The 18,386-nt window shown below is 43.6% G+C and overlaps 1 protein-coding gene and 1 pseudogene across 1 annotated transcript; both read right to left on the reverse strand.

The window, feature by feature from the left end:
• Window positions 1–5,386, reverse strand: part of LOC120019878 — a 68,076-nt pseudogene extending 62,690 nt beyond the window's left edge.
• A 7,808-nt stretch (window positions 5,387–13,194) lies between these two features.
• On the reverse strand, window positions 13,195–16,720 carry LOC120020078 (atypical chemokine receptor 4-like). Its single transcript, XM_038963516.1, has 2 exons — window positions 16,639–16,720; window positions 13,195–15,072 (listed from the first exon to the last, which is right to left on the reverse strand). The coding sequence occupies exon 2, from the start codon at window positions 15,051–15,053 to the stop codon at window positions 13,968–13,970; it is 1,086 nt and encodes a 361-aa protein (XP_038819444.1). The 5' UTR covers window positions 15,054–15,072; window positions 16,639–16,720; the 3' UTR covers window positions 13,195–13,967.
• Window positions 16,721–18,386: the final 1,666 nt, after the last annotated feature.

Genomic DNA, 18,386 nt, shown 5'->3' on the forward strand with positions numbered 1-18,386 from the left:
GCAGCCGATAGGTCTAGAAGGATGAGAGCAGAGGAGAGAGAGTTAGCTTTAGCAGTACGGAGCGCCTCCGTGACACAGAGAAGAGCAGTCTCAGTTGAATGACTAGTCTTGAAACCTGACTGATTTGGATCAAGAAGGTCATTCTGAGAGAGATAGCAGGAGAGCTGGCCAAGGACGGCACGTTCAAGAGTTTTGGAGAGAAAAGAAAGAAGGGATACTGGTCTGTAGTTGTTGACATCGGAGGGATCGAGTGTAGGTTTTTTCAGAAGGGGTGCAACTCTCGCTCTCTTGAAGACGGAAGGGACGTAGCCAGCGGTCAAGGATGAGTTGATGAGCGAGGTGAGGTAAGGGAGAAGGTCTCCGGAAATGGTCTGGAGAAGAGAGGAGGGGATAGGGTCAAGCGGGCAGGTTGTTGGGCGGCCGGCCGTCACAAGACGCGAGATTTCATCTGGGGAGAGAGGGGAGAAAGAGGTCAAAGCACAGGGTAGGGCAGTGTGAGCAGAACCAGCGGTGTCGTTTGACTTAGCAAACGAGGATCGGATGTCGTCGACCTTCTTTTCAAAATGGTTGACGAAGTCATCCGCAGAGAGGGAGGAGGGGGGGGGGGGGGGGGGGGAGGATTCAGGAGGGAGGAGAAGGTGGCAAAGAGCTTCCTAGGGTTAGAGGCAGATGCTTGGAATTTAGAGTGGTAGAAAGTGGCTTTAGCAGCAGAGACAGAAGAGGAAAATGTAGAGAGGAGGGAGTGAAAGGATGCCAGGTCCGCAGGGAGGCGAGTTCTCCTCCATTTCCGCTCGGCTGCCCGGAGCCCTGTTCTGTGAGCTCGCAATGAGTCGTCGAGCCACGGAGCAGGAGGGGAGGACCGAGACGGCCTGGAGGATAGGGGACATAGAGAGTCAAAGGATGTAGAAAGGGAGGAGAGGAGGGTTGAGGAGGCAGAATCAGGAGATAGGTTGGAGAAGGTTTGAGCAGAGGGAAGAGATGATAGGATGGAAGAGGAGAGAGTAGCGGGGGAGAGAGAGCGAAGGTTGGGACGGCGCGATACCATCCGAGTAGGGGCAGAGTGGGAAGTGTTGGATGAGAGCGAGAGGGAAAAGGATACAAGGTAGTGGTCGGAGACTTGGAGGGGAGTTGCAATGAGATTGGTGGAAGAACAGCATCTAGTAAAGATGAGGTCAAGCGTATTGCCTGCCTTGTGAGTAGGGGGGGAAGGTGAGAGGGTGAGGTCAAAAGAGGAGAGGAGTGGAAAGAAGGAGGCAGAGAGGAATGAGTCAAAGGTAGACGTGGGGAGGTTAAAGTCACCCAGAACTGTGAGAGGTGAGCCATCCTCAGGAAAGGAACTTATCAAGGCGTCAAGCTCATTGATGAACTCTCCAAGGGAACCTGGAGGGCGATAAATGATAAGGATGTTAAGCTTGAAAGGGCTGGTAACTGTGACAGCATGGAATTCAAAGGAGGCGATAGACAGATGGGTCAGGGGAGAAAGAGAGAATGACCACTTGGGAGAGATGAGGATCCCAGTGCCACCACCCCGCTGACCAGAAGCTCTCGGGGTGTGCGAGAACACGTGGGCAGACGAGGAGAGAGCAGTAGGAGTAGCAGTGTTATCTGTGGTAATCCATGTTTCCGTCAGTGCCAAGAAGTCGAGGGACTGGAGGGAAGCATAGGCTGAGATGAACTCTGCCTTGTTGGCCGCAGATCGGCAGTTCCAGAGGCTGCCGGAGACCTGGAACTCCACGTGGGTCGTGCGCGCTGGGACCACCAGGTTAGAGTGGCAGCGGTCACGCGGTGTGAAGCGTTTGTATGGTCTGTGCAGAGAGGAGAGAACAGGGATAGACAGACACATAGTTGACAGGCTACAGAAGAGGCTACGCTAATGCAAAGGAGATTGGAATGACAAGTGGACTACACGTCTCGAATGTTCAGAAAGTTAAGCTTACGTTGCAAAAATCTTATTGACTAAAATGATTAAAATGATACAGTACTGCTGGCTGGTGAAGTAGGCTAGCTAGCAGTGGCTGCGTTGTTGACTTTGTTTGAAAGTGTTGCTGGCTAGGTAGCCTCGATAACTGGCTAGGTAACCTCGATAACTGGCTAGATAATTACTCTAAACTACACAATTATCTTAGATACAAAGACAGCAAAGACAACTATGTAGCTAGCTAACACTACACTAATCAAATCGTTCCGTTGTAATGTTTCGGTAGAAGTTGGCTAGCTGGCTAGCTAGCAGTGTTGACAACGTTAGGACGGCGAAAATAGCTGGCTAGCTGACTTTGTTTGAAAGTGGAGCTGGCTAGGTAACCTCGATAACTGGCTAGATAATTACTCTAAACTACACAATTATCTTAGATACAAAGACAGCAAAGACAACTATGTAGCTAGCTAACAATACACTAATCAAATCGTTCCGTTGTAATGTTTCGGTAGAAGTTGGCTAGCTGGCTAGCTAGCAGTGTTGACAACGTTAGGACGGCGAAAATAGCTGGCTAGCTGACTTTGTTTGAAAGTGGAGCTGGCTAGGTAACCTCGATAACTGGCTAGATAATTACTCTAAACTACACAATTATCTTAGATACAAAGACAGCAAAGACAACTATGTAGCTAGCTAACACTACACTAATCAAATCGTTCCGTTGTAATGTTTCGGTAGAAGTTGGCTAGCTGGCTAGCTAGCAGTGTTGACAACGTTAGAAGATTCGATAATTCGATAATAATCTAAACTACACAATTATCTTTGATACAAAGACGGCTATATAGCTAGCTAAGAAAAAAAAGTGCTAAGATCAAACAAATCAAACCGTTGTACTGTAATGAAATGAAATGAAATGAAATGAAATGTAATACTACCTGTGGAGCGAAGCGAAATGCGAGCGAAGCGAAATGCGACTACTCGCTCCAACCCGGAAGTGCAATTGAGAACCAATCTAATTGAGAACCAATCTAGGCAACCATAGACATACATACACCTAGACTAAACATTGCCCCATAAACATACAAAAAACCCTAGACAATACAAAACACATACCTCCCCCATGTCACACCCTGACCTAACTAAAATAATAAAGAAAACAAAGATAACTAAGGCCAGGGCGTGACAAATATCCAAACTTACCATAATTTTGACAGGGTGTAATAATAACCTTTTTATTCGTCAACAAAAATCTATCTTATATCGAAACATGAAATGCAGATAAATAAGTAACTCACCGGATCCGTGTACTAGGCTACTTCTCAGGTTCACACAAACTGACAAGAGCAATCGAAGTTGCAAACACCTGCGATGTGCGCTGCTGGCTAAAGAGTCTATGAATCAGATCACTGGATATTAACCGTTATTTTCCTGCTTGGAATGAACGTGGTACACAGTAGACTGAACTGTCAATAACGTTTTATAGCCTGCCAGTAATATCACAAACACTAGCCTATATTAATTTAATTGATTGACAAAGTTAATATAATAAAGCAACACATTCCACTGAGTGTGAAAAAAGGCATTATGTTCTAAGTTTCCTTCATCCATTTCTAACGAGCAACTAAACCTAGATTTTTGGGGTTAAAACTTCTCATGGAACAATGTTTAACACTCCATAATCATATTGGCCAACTAGACTTGAATAATAAACTGGTATATTTAAATGTGTTCCGTGTGGGAACATTTGATTACAATTTTTGTAAGTCATGATGATCAACCCAAAGCTCACCAAGGTTTTCTTCCTGGTACTCTTCTCCCATTCAGACAGCCAGGAGCCTGATCTCTTTGCTCCTCATAGCTTTGGGCTACTGAACCCAACAAGAAAACAATGCATTCTATACACGCTTCAGCACAACATGAAAAAGGAGACAGAAAACAGGTGCTCAACAGCATGAGATGGTGAAATAAAATACAACTCATAACCAGGAAACTTCACAGTCACATAGCTCCTGCTGGAACAGTGAACAGTCACATAGCTCCTGCTGGAACAGTGAACAGTCACATAGCTCCTGCTGTAACAGTGAACAGTCACATAGCTCCTGCTGGAACAGTGAACAGTCACATAGCTCCTGCTGGAACAGTGAACAGTCACATAGCTCCTGCTGGAACAGTGAACAGTCACATAGCTCCTGCTGGAACAGTGAACAGTCACATAGCTCCTGTTGGAACAGTGAACAGTCACATAGCTCCTGCTGGAACAGTGAACAGTCACATAGCTCCTGCTGGAACAGTGAACAGTCACATAGCTCCTGCTGGAACAGTGAACAGTCACATAGCTCCTGCTGGAACAGTGAACAGTCACATAGCTCCTGCTGGAACAGTGAACAGTCACATAGCTCCTGCTGGAACAGTGAACAGTCACATAGCTCCTGTTGGAACAGTGAACAGTCACATAGCTCCTGCTGGAACAGTGAACAGTCACATAGCTCCTGCTGGAACAGTGAACAGTCACATAGCTCCTGTTGGGACAGTGAACAGTCACATAGCTCCTGCTGGAACAGTGAACAGTCACATAGCTCCTGTTGGGACAGTGAACAGTCACATAGCTCCTGCTGGAACAGTGAACAGTCACATAGCTCCTGCTGGAACAGTGAACAGTCACATAGCTCCTGCTGGAACAGTGAACAGTCACATAGCTCCTGTTGGGACAGTGAACAGTCACATAGCTCCTGCTGGAACAGTGAACAGTCACATAGCTCCTGCTGGAACAGTGAACAGTCACATAGCTCCTGCTGGAACAGTGAACAGTCACATAGCTCCTGCTGGAACAGTGAACAGTCACATAGCTCCTGCTGGAACAGTGAACAGTCGCATAGCTCCTGCTGGAACAGTGAACAGTCACATAGCTCCTGCTGGAACAGTGAACAGTCACATAGCTCCTGTTGGAACAGTAAACAGTCACATAGCTCCTGTTGGAACAGTGAACAGTCACATAGCTCCTGCTGGAACAGTGAACATTCAGACTGTGAGATTTCCTGGGGGAAGGAGGTTTTCTTTTTGTAGCCCAGTCCAAGATTTGTTTGTGCTGTCTTGCCAACTCATTAGAGTGAAACAGATTTGGGACCAGGCTTTTTGAGCCAGTGAAGTGAGTCTTTGGAGGATAAAGCTGCTGGACGGTTGTTTCACGTGAAGCCCAGTCACATGCCTTGCTTTACTGTGGGTTATAAAACTAAATTAGGGATGATCTTTTTGTCAGCTCTCCAGCCAAAATAAAAATGTTAACGGTATTGATGAAAATAATAAATTATGTGAAATTTTATCAAGTAACAATCATGTAAATTCCTGCACCAAAGCCTGCCATCTTATCCTTCAACGGAGACGGTTCGTTATAACTGCCTAATTGTTCTTTTATCCACTGTTTATGCATACATGTGTATAGATGATGTAATGCATTCTAGATGACGCCTGTACCATGTTTGACTAGGATTGTTTTTGTGTTTTAAAACTCCATATGAGTGGTCCTCAATGTGTTTAAAAATCATTGATTATTGTGGAGTGACACTTAAAAACATTTTAAATGTCACATGGTGCACTACTTGTCTATTCCCTACATGGTCCACTAATTAGTGCACTACATAGGGAATTGAATTGAGAGAGAGAGAGAGAGAGAGAGAGAGAGAGAGAGAGAGAGAGAGAGAGAGAGAGAGAGAGAGAGAGAGAGAGAGAGAGAGAGAGAGAGAGAGAGAGAGAGAGAGAGAGAGAGAGAGAGAGAGAGAGAGAGAAAGAGAACCAGAGGGAGAGAGAGAGAGAATGCAATGCCAAGAGCTGAGCAAAGAAAAGAGTCCCCTCATCCAGCTGGTCCTGGGGCTGAGTTCACAAACCTGTTCTACTAACACACTGAAGCCTCAGGTCCAGAACATCCAATCAATCAGGATAAACCAAATTACAACACAGTCAAAACAAAACTATATTGCTTATTGGGAAACACAAGCACAAACACAAAGCAAAATGCAGTGCTATCTGGCCCTAAATCGACAGTACACTGTGGCTAAATATTTGACCATGGTTACTGATCAAAACCTTAGAAAAACCTTGACAAAGTACAGGCTCAGTGAGCACAGCCTTGCCATTGAGAAGGGTAGACACAGGAAAACCTGGCTCCCTGTAGAGGAAAGGCTGTGCAACCACTGCACAACAGCAGAACCTGAGACGGAGCTGCATTTCCTGACAAAATGTCAAAAATATAAAACAATTAGAGAGTGTCATTTCCCCAAATTTGAAACCCTTATTCAATGTTTCGAAGACCTCTCTGATGAGAGTAGGCTACCAGTCCTGTTGGGGGAGGATGCAGAGAGCTGTGGGTTGGCAGCGCACTACATTGCTGCCTGCCATAAGTTGAGGGACAGTGTCTGACAAACCAATCAACCTGCACATGTACTCTACTGTATGTTTATTGTTATTGTTGAATGTATGGTTATTTTGACACTTAGTTATTGTTGTTACGGTTGTCCCGTTGACAATTTTGATTCTCATTTTTATATTGTAAATATCCAAAATAAGCTTTGGCAATATGTACATTGTTACGTCATGCAAATAAAGCAAATTGAATTGAATTGAATTGAGAAACAGAGGGAGAGAGAGGGGGAGAGAGAGATAAACAGAGGAAGAGAGAGAGAGAAGGGGAGAGAGAGAAACAGAGATAGAGAGAAAGGGAGAGAAACAGAGGGAGAGAGAGAGAAAGAGAGAGAGGGGGGAGAGGGGGAGAGAGAGAAACAGAGGGATAGAGAGAGGGGGGAGAGGGGGAGAGAGAGAAACAGAGGGAGAGAGGGGGGGAGGGGGAGAGAGAGGGGGGAGAGAAACAGAGAGAGAGAAACAGAGAGAGAGAGAAACAGATAGGGAGAGAGAGAGAAAGAGAGAAACAGAGCGAGAGAGAGAGAAAGAGAGAAACAGAGAGAGAGAGAGAGAGAGACGCTATAGTGTTGAAACATGTAGAGGATATGTAGGCTTACAGCTGATTATATGTAAAGTACTCCAACTCCCTCAAGAGATTAAGTCACTCAATTATATAGTTCACAGCCCATGTCATAACAATGCTACTGTACGGTCATACTGCAAGGTTCATATCAAATCTCTTACGCATTCACCAATACTTTTCAATGATCTGAAATGATACATGTTCACTTGAGGTTGTGTTTCAAGAATGTGCTGTGTTTGTGTTCATGAGTTGATTGTGATTAATTCAGGACAATGTCGAAACCATCCAAGATTGGAGCCTTCTCCGTAATAAATGTATGCTCTAATAGATCCAAACATACTTTGCCCCATGAATACTGGTATAGGATATATATGTTGCCTGTGACAGAGCTCTATTGTAATTAGCGATTTGTTTTACTGGTGGTGAAATATCGACCTTCTTTCCTTTAAGTCCTGGCAGATCGCATTGGATGGCAAGAAAACCCCAGCTGTAAGTGAAGAATATACCATTCAATTATTTACTTTCAATAAATTGCATTTTATATACAGCTCTCAAAGAAGCCCCGACTTTGTGATCAGTTACACTTATTGATAGGAATCCCTGTGCTCGTTTTCACTCTCCATTCACCTCAGTGTTCCAGGACTAAAAGGCAGGAGAGAACCAAGGACAGAGGGAAAAGACCCCCTCGCCCCGGATACTTGGCTGTAATGCCCGACCCTGTTCCTGTCAGTGTGGTGAGAGACAACTGGACATTTGTGAATGAGCTAGAGAAGGTGTGGTGTACACGACGGTATATGTTTCTGACTGAATGATCCTTTACTGCCTTACGTTTACTTTTTTATCTGTGCATTGTTCAGCCTTACAGATCCTCATCATAGAAGGAGAAGCCTGTACTGAGACACAGGACAGGCCATGGAGAGGAACCGCCTTCTGAAACTGGCTTTGTTTTCTGGACTGCATGGACACAACGTCTATGTCTGTCTGTATTCTCTAAATGTAATTCCTGGAATTGACTCTGTATTTCAATGTTATTCAAAGTCTTAAAACACAGATAAAACCAAGAAACAACCGTTCTATATTCAAATACTCAATGATATATTTCACAGTAGCAAATCTTTCAACAGTTTTATATCTCTGTTCTAGATATAGACATGTTATGTTCCAGGACAGGAACACAATTCAATCTATTTTAATGTTACAACCTCGCAATTGTAGTTATAATGAGAAGTTTGACACAATCAGGAAGTCATTCAGTCCCCAGATCTTCGAGTGTCAGGTCGTCATGGACGTGTAATATCTCCAGTGTTTTTCATCAACAGTTAGAACGCCGGTAGATTTAGGGAGGCAGTGAGATAATATAAACATGTTGATAACAGACTTATAACACCAGATGTCAAACATCTGGATGCTGGAAGTCTGTGAATCCTCTGTGTCCCTCTGTGTGTCCCTCTGTGTGTCCCTCTGTGAATCTATCTTATAGGCTTCAACATCCATCAGTAATGACAATGACTGTAATAATATTGTAATGCACTGCTTGACTATTCTTTTTATAATTCCACTGTACTTTATATTCCTATAAAAAATTATTATTCATGAAGTCACAGAAACTGTGTTTTATTTTCTGTGAATTGCCTCTCTGTGACTTATGTGTCTTTCCTCACTGGAAAGTGATTGCAATGACTGCATTTGTATAATATATGTATAGCGCCATTCCACCTACAGTAGCTTCTCAAAGCACTGAACAAAAATATAAACGCAACATGCAACAATTTCAAAGATTATGATGAGTTATAGTTCATGTAAGGAATTCAGTCAATGGAAATAAATTCATTAGGCCCTAATCTATGGATTTCACATGACTGGGAATACAGATATGTATCTGTTGGTAACAGATACCTTGATGAAAAAGGTATCAGCGCGACACATCTCCTTCGTATAGAGTTGATCAGGCTGTTGATTGTGGCCTGTGGAATGTTGTCCTACTCCTCTTCAATGGCTGTGTGAAGTTGCTGGCTATTGTCGGGAATTGGAACGCGCTGTCATACACGTCAATCCAGAGCATCCCAAACGTGCTCAATGGGTGACATGTCTGGTAAGTATGCAGGCCATGGAAGAACTGGGACATTTTCAGCTTCCAGGAATTGTTTATTGATTTTTTTTATTTCAGGGGGTAGATCAGCTTTAATATTGCGGCTACATTGTTGCTTCCATCAATGTAATTGTCTGCATCATTTCCAATCCGCCATATATTTTGGGGGTAAATATTTATATATATATACAGTTGAAGTTTACATACACTTAGGTTGGAGTCATTAAAACTCATTTTTCAACCACTCCAAACATTTCTTGTTAACAAACTATAGTTTTGGCAAGACGGTTAGGACATCTACTTTGTGCATGACACAAGTCATTTTTACAACAATTGTTACAGACTGATTATTTCACTTATAACTCAATGTATCACAATTCCAGTGGGTCAGAAGTTTACATACACTAAGTTGACTGTGCCTTTAAACAGCTTGGAAAATTCCAGAAAATGATGTCATGGCTTTAGAAGCTTCTGATAGGCTAATTGACATCATTTGAGTCAATTGGAGGTGTACCTGTGGATGTATTTCAAGGCCTAACTTCAAACTCAGTGCCACTTTGCTTGACATCATGGGAAAATCAAAAGAAAATCAGCCAAGACCTCAGAAAAAAATTGTAGACTCCACAAGTCTGGTTCATCCTTGGGAGCAATTTCCAAACGCCTGAAGGTACCACGTTCATCTGTACAAACAATACTATGCAAGTACAAACACCATGGCCGTCATACCTCTCAGGAAGGAGATGCGTTCTGTCTCCTAGAGATGAACGTACTTTGGTGCGAAAAGTGCAAATCAATCCCAAAACAACAGCAAAGGACCTTGTGAAGATGCTGGAGGAAACAGGTACAAAAGTATCTATATCCACAGTAAAATGAGTCCTATAGCGACATAACCTGAAAGGCCGCTCAGCAAGGAAGAAGCCACTGCTCCAAAACCGCCACAATAAAGCCAGACTATGGTTTGCAACTGCACATGGGGACAAAGATCATACTTTTTGGAGAAATGTCCTCTAGTCTGATGAAACAAAAATAGAATTGTTTGGCCATAATGACCATTGTTATGTTTGGAGGAAAAAGGGGGAGGCTTGCAAGCCGGAGAACAAAATCCCAACCGTGAAGCACGGGGGTGGCAGCATCATGTTATGGGGGTGCTTTGCTGCATGAGGGACTGGTGCACTTCACAATATAGATGGCATCGTGAGGGAGGAAAATTATGTGGATATATTGAAGCAACATCTCAAGACATCAGTCAGGAAGTTAAAGCTTGGTCGCAAATGGGTCTTCCAAATGGACAATGACCTCAAGCATACTTCCAAAGTTGTGGCAAAATGTCTTAAGTACAACACAGTCAAGGTATTGGAGTGGCCATCACAAAGCCCTGACCTCAATCCCATAGAAAATTTGTGGGCAGATCTGAAAAAGTGTGTGCGAGCAAGGAGGCCTAATAACCTGACTCTGTTACACCAGCTCTGTCAGGAGGAATGGGCCAAAATTCACCCAACTTATTGTGGGAAGCTTGTGGAAGGTTACCCAAAATGTTTGACCCAAGTTAAACAATTTAAAGGCAATGCTACCAAATACTAATTCAGTATATGTAAACTTCTGACCCACTGGGAATGTGATGAAATAAATAAAAGCTGAAATAAATCATTCTCTCTATTATTCTGACATTTCACATTCTTAAAATAAAGTGGTTATCCTACCTGACCTAAGACAGGGAATTTTTACGAGGATTAAGTGCCTTGTTGCAAACAGGATGCATGTTTTGGTATATTTTTATTCTTTACAGGCTTCCTTCTTTTCACTCTGTCAATTAGGTTAGTATTGTGGAGTAAATACAATGTTGTTGATCCGTCCTCAGTTCTCATGTCACTACCATTAAACTCTGTAACTGTTTTAAAATCACCATTGCCCTCATGGTGAAATCCCAGAGCAGTTTCCTTCCTTTCCGGCAACTGAGTTAAGAAGGTCACCTGTATCTTTGTAGTGACTGGGTGTGTTAATACACCATCCAAAGTGTAATTAATAACTTCACCATGCTCAAAGGGATATTCCGGGTCTGCTTTTTTAATCTTTACATATCTACCAATCGGTGCCCCTCTTTGCAAGGTTGACTATGTGTGGGGTACAGAGAAGGGGTAGTCATTCAAAAATTGAAAAACAGAATGAGTCCATGCAACTTATTATGCGAAGCACATTTTTACTCCTGAACTTATTTAGGCTTGCCATAAAGGGGTTAAATACTTATAAACACAAGATATTTTAGCTTTACATTTTTTTATACATTTAAAAAAAAATCTAACAAAATTCCACTTTCACGTTATGAGGTATTGTGTGTAGATCAGTGACACAAAATCTAAATTTAATCCATTTTAAATTCAGGCTGTAATATAACAAAATGTGGAAAAAGTAAAGGGTTGTTGTAACGATCCTCTTCCTGTGAATAACTGGACCAAAGCGCAGAGTGAGACGTGTTCATGATATTTTATTAAAATCAGAACACTAGAACAAAAAATAACAAAGAGGAAAACGAACAGTTCTGTAAGGAAACTAACAATACAGAAAACAACTACCCACAAAACACAGGTGGGAAAAGGCTACCTAAGTATGGTTCTCAATCAGAGACAACGATAGACAGCTGCCTCTGATTGAGAACCACACCCGGCCAAACACACAGAAATAGAAAACATAGAACACAAAACATAGAATGCCCACCCCAACTCACGCCCTGACCAAACCAAAATAGAGACATAAAAAGGATCTCTAAGGTCAGGGCGTGACAGTTGTGAATACTTTCTGAAGGCATTGTATAGTTATATTTGAATAAATAAGCATATATACATAATGATTTCACTTAAATTAAAATAAATTCTTATTCAACTGAGTTATGATGGTGCTGATGTGATCTGCCTCACAATAATTATTGTCGAATTTTGTGTTTTTGTTTTATTGTTTATTTGCACATTTTGTTGGACCAAAGTTTTATATTAAACACATTCAGTCACTGTAGGCTACTAGTCATGTACTGTTGAAATTAGTTTATATGCAGTGAAACAATTATGTTGGATATTTCATTACCTGTCAATAACAGAAATATTACCGTAATAAACATTTGACTGATGCTAATAATATACACCATCTTCAATCTTTAACCTCACAAGTACACATTTTGAGGAAAGAAATAACAGTATCTGGTCCATAGACTAGTCACTAGTACATGACATCATTGATCTGGCCTCGCTTACTATACAATTTCTGAGTAAGAATGGTGTTTCTTTGTTGACAGATCAAAGGTGTCCACATGTGAAAACAGGGAATTTCAACAACAAGATCAGATGGCGCCAGATTGCTAGTCTTGCTAATACCAGTCTCTCTACGTCCCGGACTTGATGGGTTTGCACGTCAGCCAAGCTACCAGATTGCAACCAAAACATCAACACTTTGAAAACTGCGTTCTTTCTGGTTTCCTGATGAAATCTTCCTGCTCACACGCAAGTGGTGAATATCTGAGGTGGTAACTTGGATTCTTTAGGGCGGAAAGAGTTGAATAGTTAGTCAACATTTTGTCCACAGAAATCAGAGTGTTTTGGCTAAGAGCTTTGACCAATCACAAACATGCATGTGATAAACAGACAGAGCATATGACTCAGTTATGAAAGGCTAACTGGTCTTTAGCAGAGGAAAGGATATATTCAGATTTTTTTCCTGACTACACTCCCAAGGCAAATGAAACACGGTATGGTACAAACTGAATATTACAGACAATATCCCTGTGACTTTGGATGATGCTATTATGGTGGCGGTGTCATCCTTAACTTTGACACTACGTGTGGGATCGTTCTTTAGAGATGCCTCTGATCCCTGGAATAGTATTTTAGCAAATACACACCAATAGAGCACTCCTGTTCTGAAAATAGTTCTTAACCGCACCCTGTTTGGAAAGGTTACCAGGGGTTACTGTGATTGTCTGTTTGGATGGCTGTAGTTGTTGTTTCCTGATGAAGGAATAATGGATAAATGTGGGTTGCAGATGTAAGTAGGAATTCAAGCCAAAAAACACAGCTCTTCCCACATCAAGGATGCCCACAGACTAACTTTACCACAGCCCCCACCACACACACACACAGACACACACACACACACACACACACACACACACACACACACACACACACACACACACACACACACACACACACACACACACACACACACACACACACACACACACACACACACACACACACACACACACACACACACACACACACAGGATATTCAGCTGGTTTCAGAGTGGAGAGAATTGTGCTGTTTTGGTAAGTCTTTGCTGGAATTTAGAGGAATGAGTAAATAAGATGGAAATCAGTGTCCCCACCCATCCCAGGGGATTGCTCTCTTGAGCAGAGACTCATTGTAAAATATCTGAGATGCTTCATTTGAAATGTTTCACAAAAAGAGCAGTGCCATCCAACTTCTAATGTCAATTTTCTTATATCATAAGAGTACAATGTACCCTGGCCCCACTGACAAGGGCAGCCCCACTGACAAGGGCAGCCCCACTGACAAGGGCAGCCCCTCTGATAAGCGCGGAAATTAACTTCACTGTAACATCTGGTATCTTGCTGTTCTGCTATAAAAAGGCAGGAATGTAAACAAAAAAGGCAGGAATGTAAACACCTCGCTTTCCCTGGGGTCATTGCAGAATGGGACCAGGCTAGCTTCCCCTGATTTGACTCAATAGTTCCATAGCAGCAGATATTTAACAATACTGCAAATAATTGCTATACAAGTGATCAAATCTTATGTGATAACAAGGTGAGACACGTTCTGCCCCCCCCTCTCTCTCTCCCTCTCTCTGTCTCTGTCTCTGTCTCTCTCTCTCTCTCTCTCTCTCTCTCCCTCTCTCTGTCTCTGTCTCTATCTCTCTCTCTCCCTCTCTCTGTCTCTCTCTCTCTCTCCCTCTCTCTGTCTCTCTCTCTCTCCCTCTCTCTGTCTCATATGGAAAAGGCACTAGTCTCCTGTGAGGCGGCATGAGAATTGTTGAAGGACATCTCCACAGCTTGCTCCTCTCTTCTCCTTGTCCTTTCTCCAAACGCCTTGGCTGCTTTCAGTACATGCTTTCCTAAGGAGGACCCTAGGAAGGCGTAGAGTAGTGGGTTGAGACAGCAGTGGGTCAGAGCCAGGCTCTCAGTGACCTGCGCCGCCTGGTCCAGGGCCTTACTCACACCGCAGTGGGTCACCAGTGTGTAGGCAGAGTCCATCGCCCGGCACATCTTCACAGCGTTGTAGGGCAGCTGGGTGACCACGAACACCCCCACCACGACCAGTAACACCCGGATAGCGCTCAGCCTCCTCCCCCTACTCTCCACTGGGAGTCGCCCCAACGCACGCCCAACGTTGAAGTAACACCACGCCATCACCAGGAGCGGCACCAGGAACCCCAACAGCACCTCCACCATCTCTAGGCAGGCCTTGACCTCCTGGGCCAGACTGGGTGGGTAGACAGCCAAACAGACCCTTCTCCCGGAGGTCTCGCTCACCGTGGAGAACAGCAGGTCTGGAAGACCCAGGAGGAAAGCCACAGCCCACACCCCCAGGCAGACCTTCCCACAGTGAGCCCGGGTGAAGACCCTGCCTAGCCTTCCCTGGTTCCTTCCCTCCGCTCTAATAGATGCTAGGTAGCGGTCCATGCTAACACAGGCAAGCAGCAGCATGCAGCAGGTGAAGTTGATGGTGTAGCAGGCAGAGACCAGCTTACAGAGAGGCAGGCCCAGCTCCCAGCCCTGCGCCGCGTCTGCAGCCCAGAAGGGCAGGGTTAGGAGGAGAAGGAGGTCAGCTATGGCCAGGTGGACTAGGAAGGCGTCCATCATGGTTCTCCTCAGATGTTTATGGTAGGCGTAGACGGATAGCACCAGGGAGTTCCCGGCTAGCCCAACCACCACACAGACTGAGTACACCACAGGGAGGAAGAGTCCAGCAAAGGAGCGCACATCAGCCTTTTCACACACAGTGTGGTAGTCCTCATAGCTGTAGTTCAGGGTTAGGTTGTCATAGTAATCGTAGTCCTCGACCAGATCCATGGTGGAGGGATATCTGTATCTGTAGGACAGAGCAGGAGGATTAGGATGGTCTACTGAGAGTCAGTAGTCTGTGCAGCAAATTCAAATTTAATCAAACTTTATTGAAAGTGAAAGGAAAATAGAAGGAATGTAAAAACCTCAATGTCCCCGGGTCATTGTTAATCACGTGGGGACAACAGTTGGTGTCACACCCAAGGGTTGGTGTCGAAACAAAATGTGGTTATCATCTACAAGTGATTTCGTGCTAGATCCTTTCTGATTACTGAAATGCTTTTCCCACAGGTGTAGAATCTTATTTAGATAATTTTTTGCTGCTGAAAATGTTCCTGCACTGCAGGAAATGTCGATGAGCTTCATGATTTAAAGAAATTCACAAAAGCCCGCAATAACACACGGTTGTATTAACAGTATTGCACCTTTCATGTAGCCAGTGCTTGACTTGGACTGATCTACTTTTGATCTAATATTCTAGAAGAGGAACAGGACCTCAAGCAGTAGAACATTAGAGGTGCCTGGATCAGCTCTGGTGAGCTCCTGCCCAAGTCAACCACTGAATGTAGCCTAATTTTGACCAGCTAATAGCCTAACCACAGATCAAGCAACAATATGGACTAAGCGTTAAAATCTTTATTGCTGAAGGATTCTTTTGCTGCGACAATACCTGGTCAAATAAGATCCAACGCTTTTAGTTAAACTGGACTAAATAGTGCACTTTTTTCAATTGCACCTTTTATTGAAAGTGCATTTAAATGTAAATTGACTTCACAGCAAAAAAAGACACAGTAAAATAAAATTTAAGGCATATAATAACAAGATTTACAACAAGCAGAGAGTGAGTATATGAAGACCAGAGACAGAAGGACTGTTGAGCCACAGGCACTTTCCTATCACCCTGCTTTTCCCTCCCCTTGATCAAAAACATGATCTCTCTGAGCCAGTACACACACACGCAGGCACGCACACACACATTCCACAGGTCCAGATGGAGATGCTATTTGAATTCCATTAGTGCAATCCATCCCATCTCCTTTTGTTGAGTCTTTGACCTCATAAGGTTGGTGATAACATTGGGGGCAGTAAATCGTGTGAATGGAATCTACCTAGTTACTCATACAGGCAGAAAGGTGGGGTTCAACTCCTGTGTCTCATGGATATTCACATGCATATACAACACACTATAGGGGGAGTTAAAATAAATAGAAACAGAAATGTAATGTCATAGGAAACCTGTAATATCGGTTTCATTCAGTAGGGTATGTGAGTGTAATGCCCATCCCAAACTTTCTCACCGGTGCTAAACCAATAATGACAGACACTAAAAAGAAAGAAAAAAAGAAAGCCCACACACCTGGATTTAACCTTTGCATTTGGAAACAAGATATTATGCCCTGGACAAGCTGTCTTTGTTTCTTTATACTGTATCGCAAAATGTACCTCTCTCACCACATTCAACCATATATTAATCTGTAGACAGATGCTTTGGCTTGCTAAGGAACATATTAACCACTAACCAGCTTCACAATGTCACTGCCAGTAACACTTTTTCCACAAATCAGCCAATCCTTCAAAAATAAATAAGCCTTACCTCCTTTGCTTGTCTCCTCTCCTGCAGTAAGCTAATGTTTACCTACTGCTCCGGATCCTCCTTTTGGGAACTCAGACTCATAGCACATAACAAGGAGGGTGTTACTTTTTGAGAGAGAGAGAGAGAGAGAGAGAGAGAGAGAGAGAGAGAGAGAGAGAGAGAGAGAGAGAGAGAGAGAGAGAGAGAATGAGAGAGAGAGAGAGAGAGAGAGAGAGAGAGAGAGAGAGAGAGAGGGGGACTACGAGAGTAAGGGGGAGAGAGGTTGACAGAGAGAGAGAGAGAGGGGGGAATAAGAGAGTAAGGGGGAGAGAGGTTGACAGAGAGCGATAGGGGGGGGATAAGAGAGTAAGGGGGAGAGAGGTTGACAGAGAGAGAGAGAGAGAGAGAGAGAGAGAGAGAGAGAGAGAGAGAGAGAGAGAGAGAGAGAGAGAGAGAGAGAGAGGGGGGGGGGGATAAGAGAGTAAGGGGGAGAGAGGTTGACAGAGAGAGAGAGAGCGAGAGAGAGGGAGGGAAATAAGAGAGTAGGGGGGAGAGAGGTTGACAGAGAGAGAGAGGGGGAATAAGAGAGTAAGGGGGAGAGAGGTTGACAGAGAGAGAGAGGGGGAATAAGAGAGTAAGGGGGTGAGAGGTTGACAGAGAGAGAGAGGGGGAATGAGAGAGACAGAGGATGAGGGGGGAGAGAGAGAGAGACAGAATATGAAGGTAGAGAGAGAGAGACAAAGATTTGGCCAGTAGATGGCAGATAGCAATACTGGGTGATTTGAAAAGTCATAGTCAATCGATCAATAATATAATTATTTTACTAATTGACATCATTTGAGTCAATTGGAGGTGTACCTGTGGATGTATTTCAAGGCCTACCTTCAAATTCAGTGCCTCTTTGCTTGACATCTTGGGAAAATCAAAAGAATTCAACCAAGACCTCAGAAAAAAATTGTAGACATCCACAAGTCTGGTTCATCCTTGGGAGCAATTTCAAAACGCCTGAAGGTACCACGTTCATCTGTACAAACAATAGTACGCAAGTACAAACACCATGGGACCACGCAGCCGTCATACTGCTCAGGAAGTTGTCGTCTCCTAGAGATGAACGTACTTTGGTGCGAAAAGTGCAAATCAATCACAGAACAACAACAAAGGACCTTGTGAAGATGATGGAGGAAACAGGTACAAAAGTACCTATATCCACAGTAAAACGAGTCCGATATCGACATAACCTGAAAGGCCGCTCAGCAAGGAAGAAGCCACTGCTCCAAAACCGCCACAATAAAGCCAGACTACGGTTTGCAACTGCACATGGGGACAAAGATCATACTTTTTGGAGAAATGTCCTCTAGTCTGATGAAACAAAAATAGAACTGTTTGGCCATAATGACCATCGTTATGTTTGGAGGAAAAAGGGGGCTGCTTGCAAGCCGAAGAACACCATCCCAACCGTGAAGCACGGGGGTGGCAGCATCATGTTGTGGGGGTGCTTTGCTGCAGGAGGGACTAGTGCACTTCACAATATAGATGGCATCATGAGGAAAGAAAATGATGTGGATATATTGAAGCAACATCTCAAGACATCAGTCAGGAAGTTAAAGCTTGGTCGCAAATGGGTCTTCCAAATGGACAATGACCCCAAGCATACTTCCAAAGTTGTGGCAAAATGGCTTAAGAACAACAAAGTCAAGGTATTGGAGTGGCCATCACAAAGCCCTGACCTCAATCCTATAGAACATTTGTGGGCAGAACTGAAAAAGCAT

The sequence above is a fragment of the Salvelinus namaycush genome, chromosome 25 (genome assembly GCF_016432855.1).
Source record: "Salvelinus namaycush isolate Seneca chromosome 25, SaNama_1.0, whole genome shotgun sequence".
Lineage (NCBI taxonomy): Eukaryota > Metazoa > Chordata > Actinopteri > Salmoniformes > Salmonidae > Salvelinus > Salvelinus namaycush.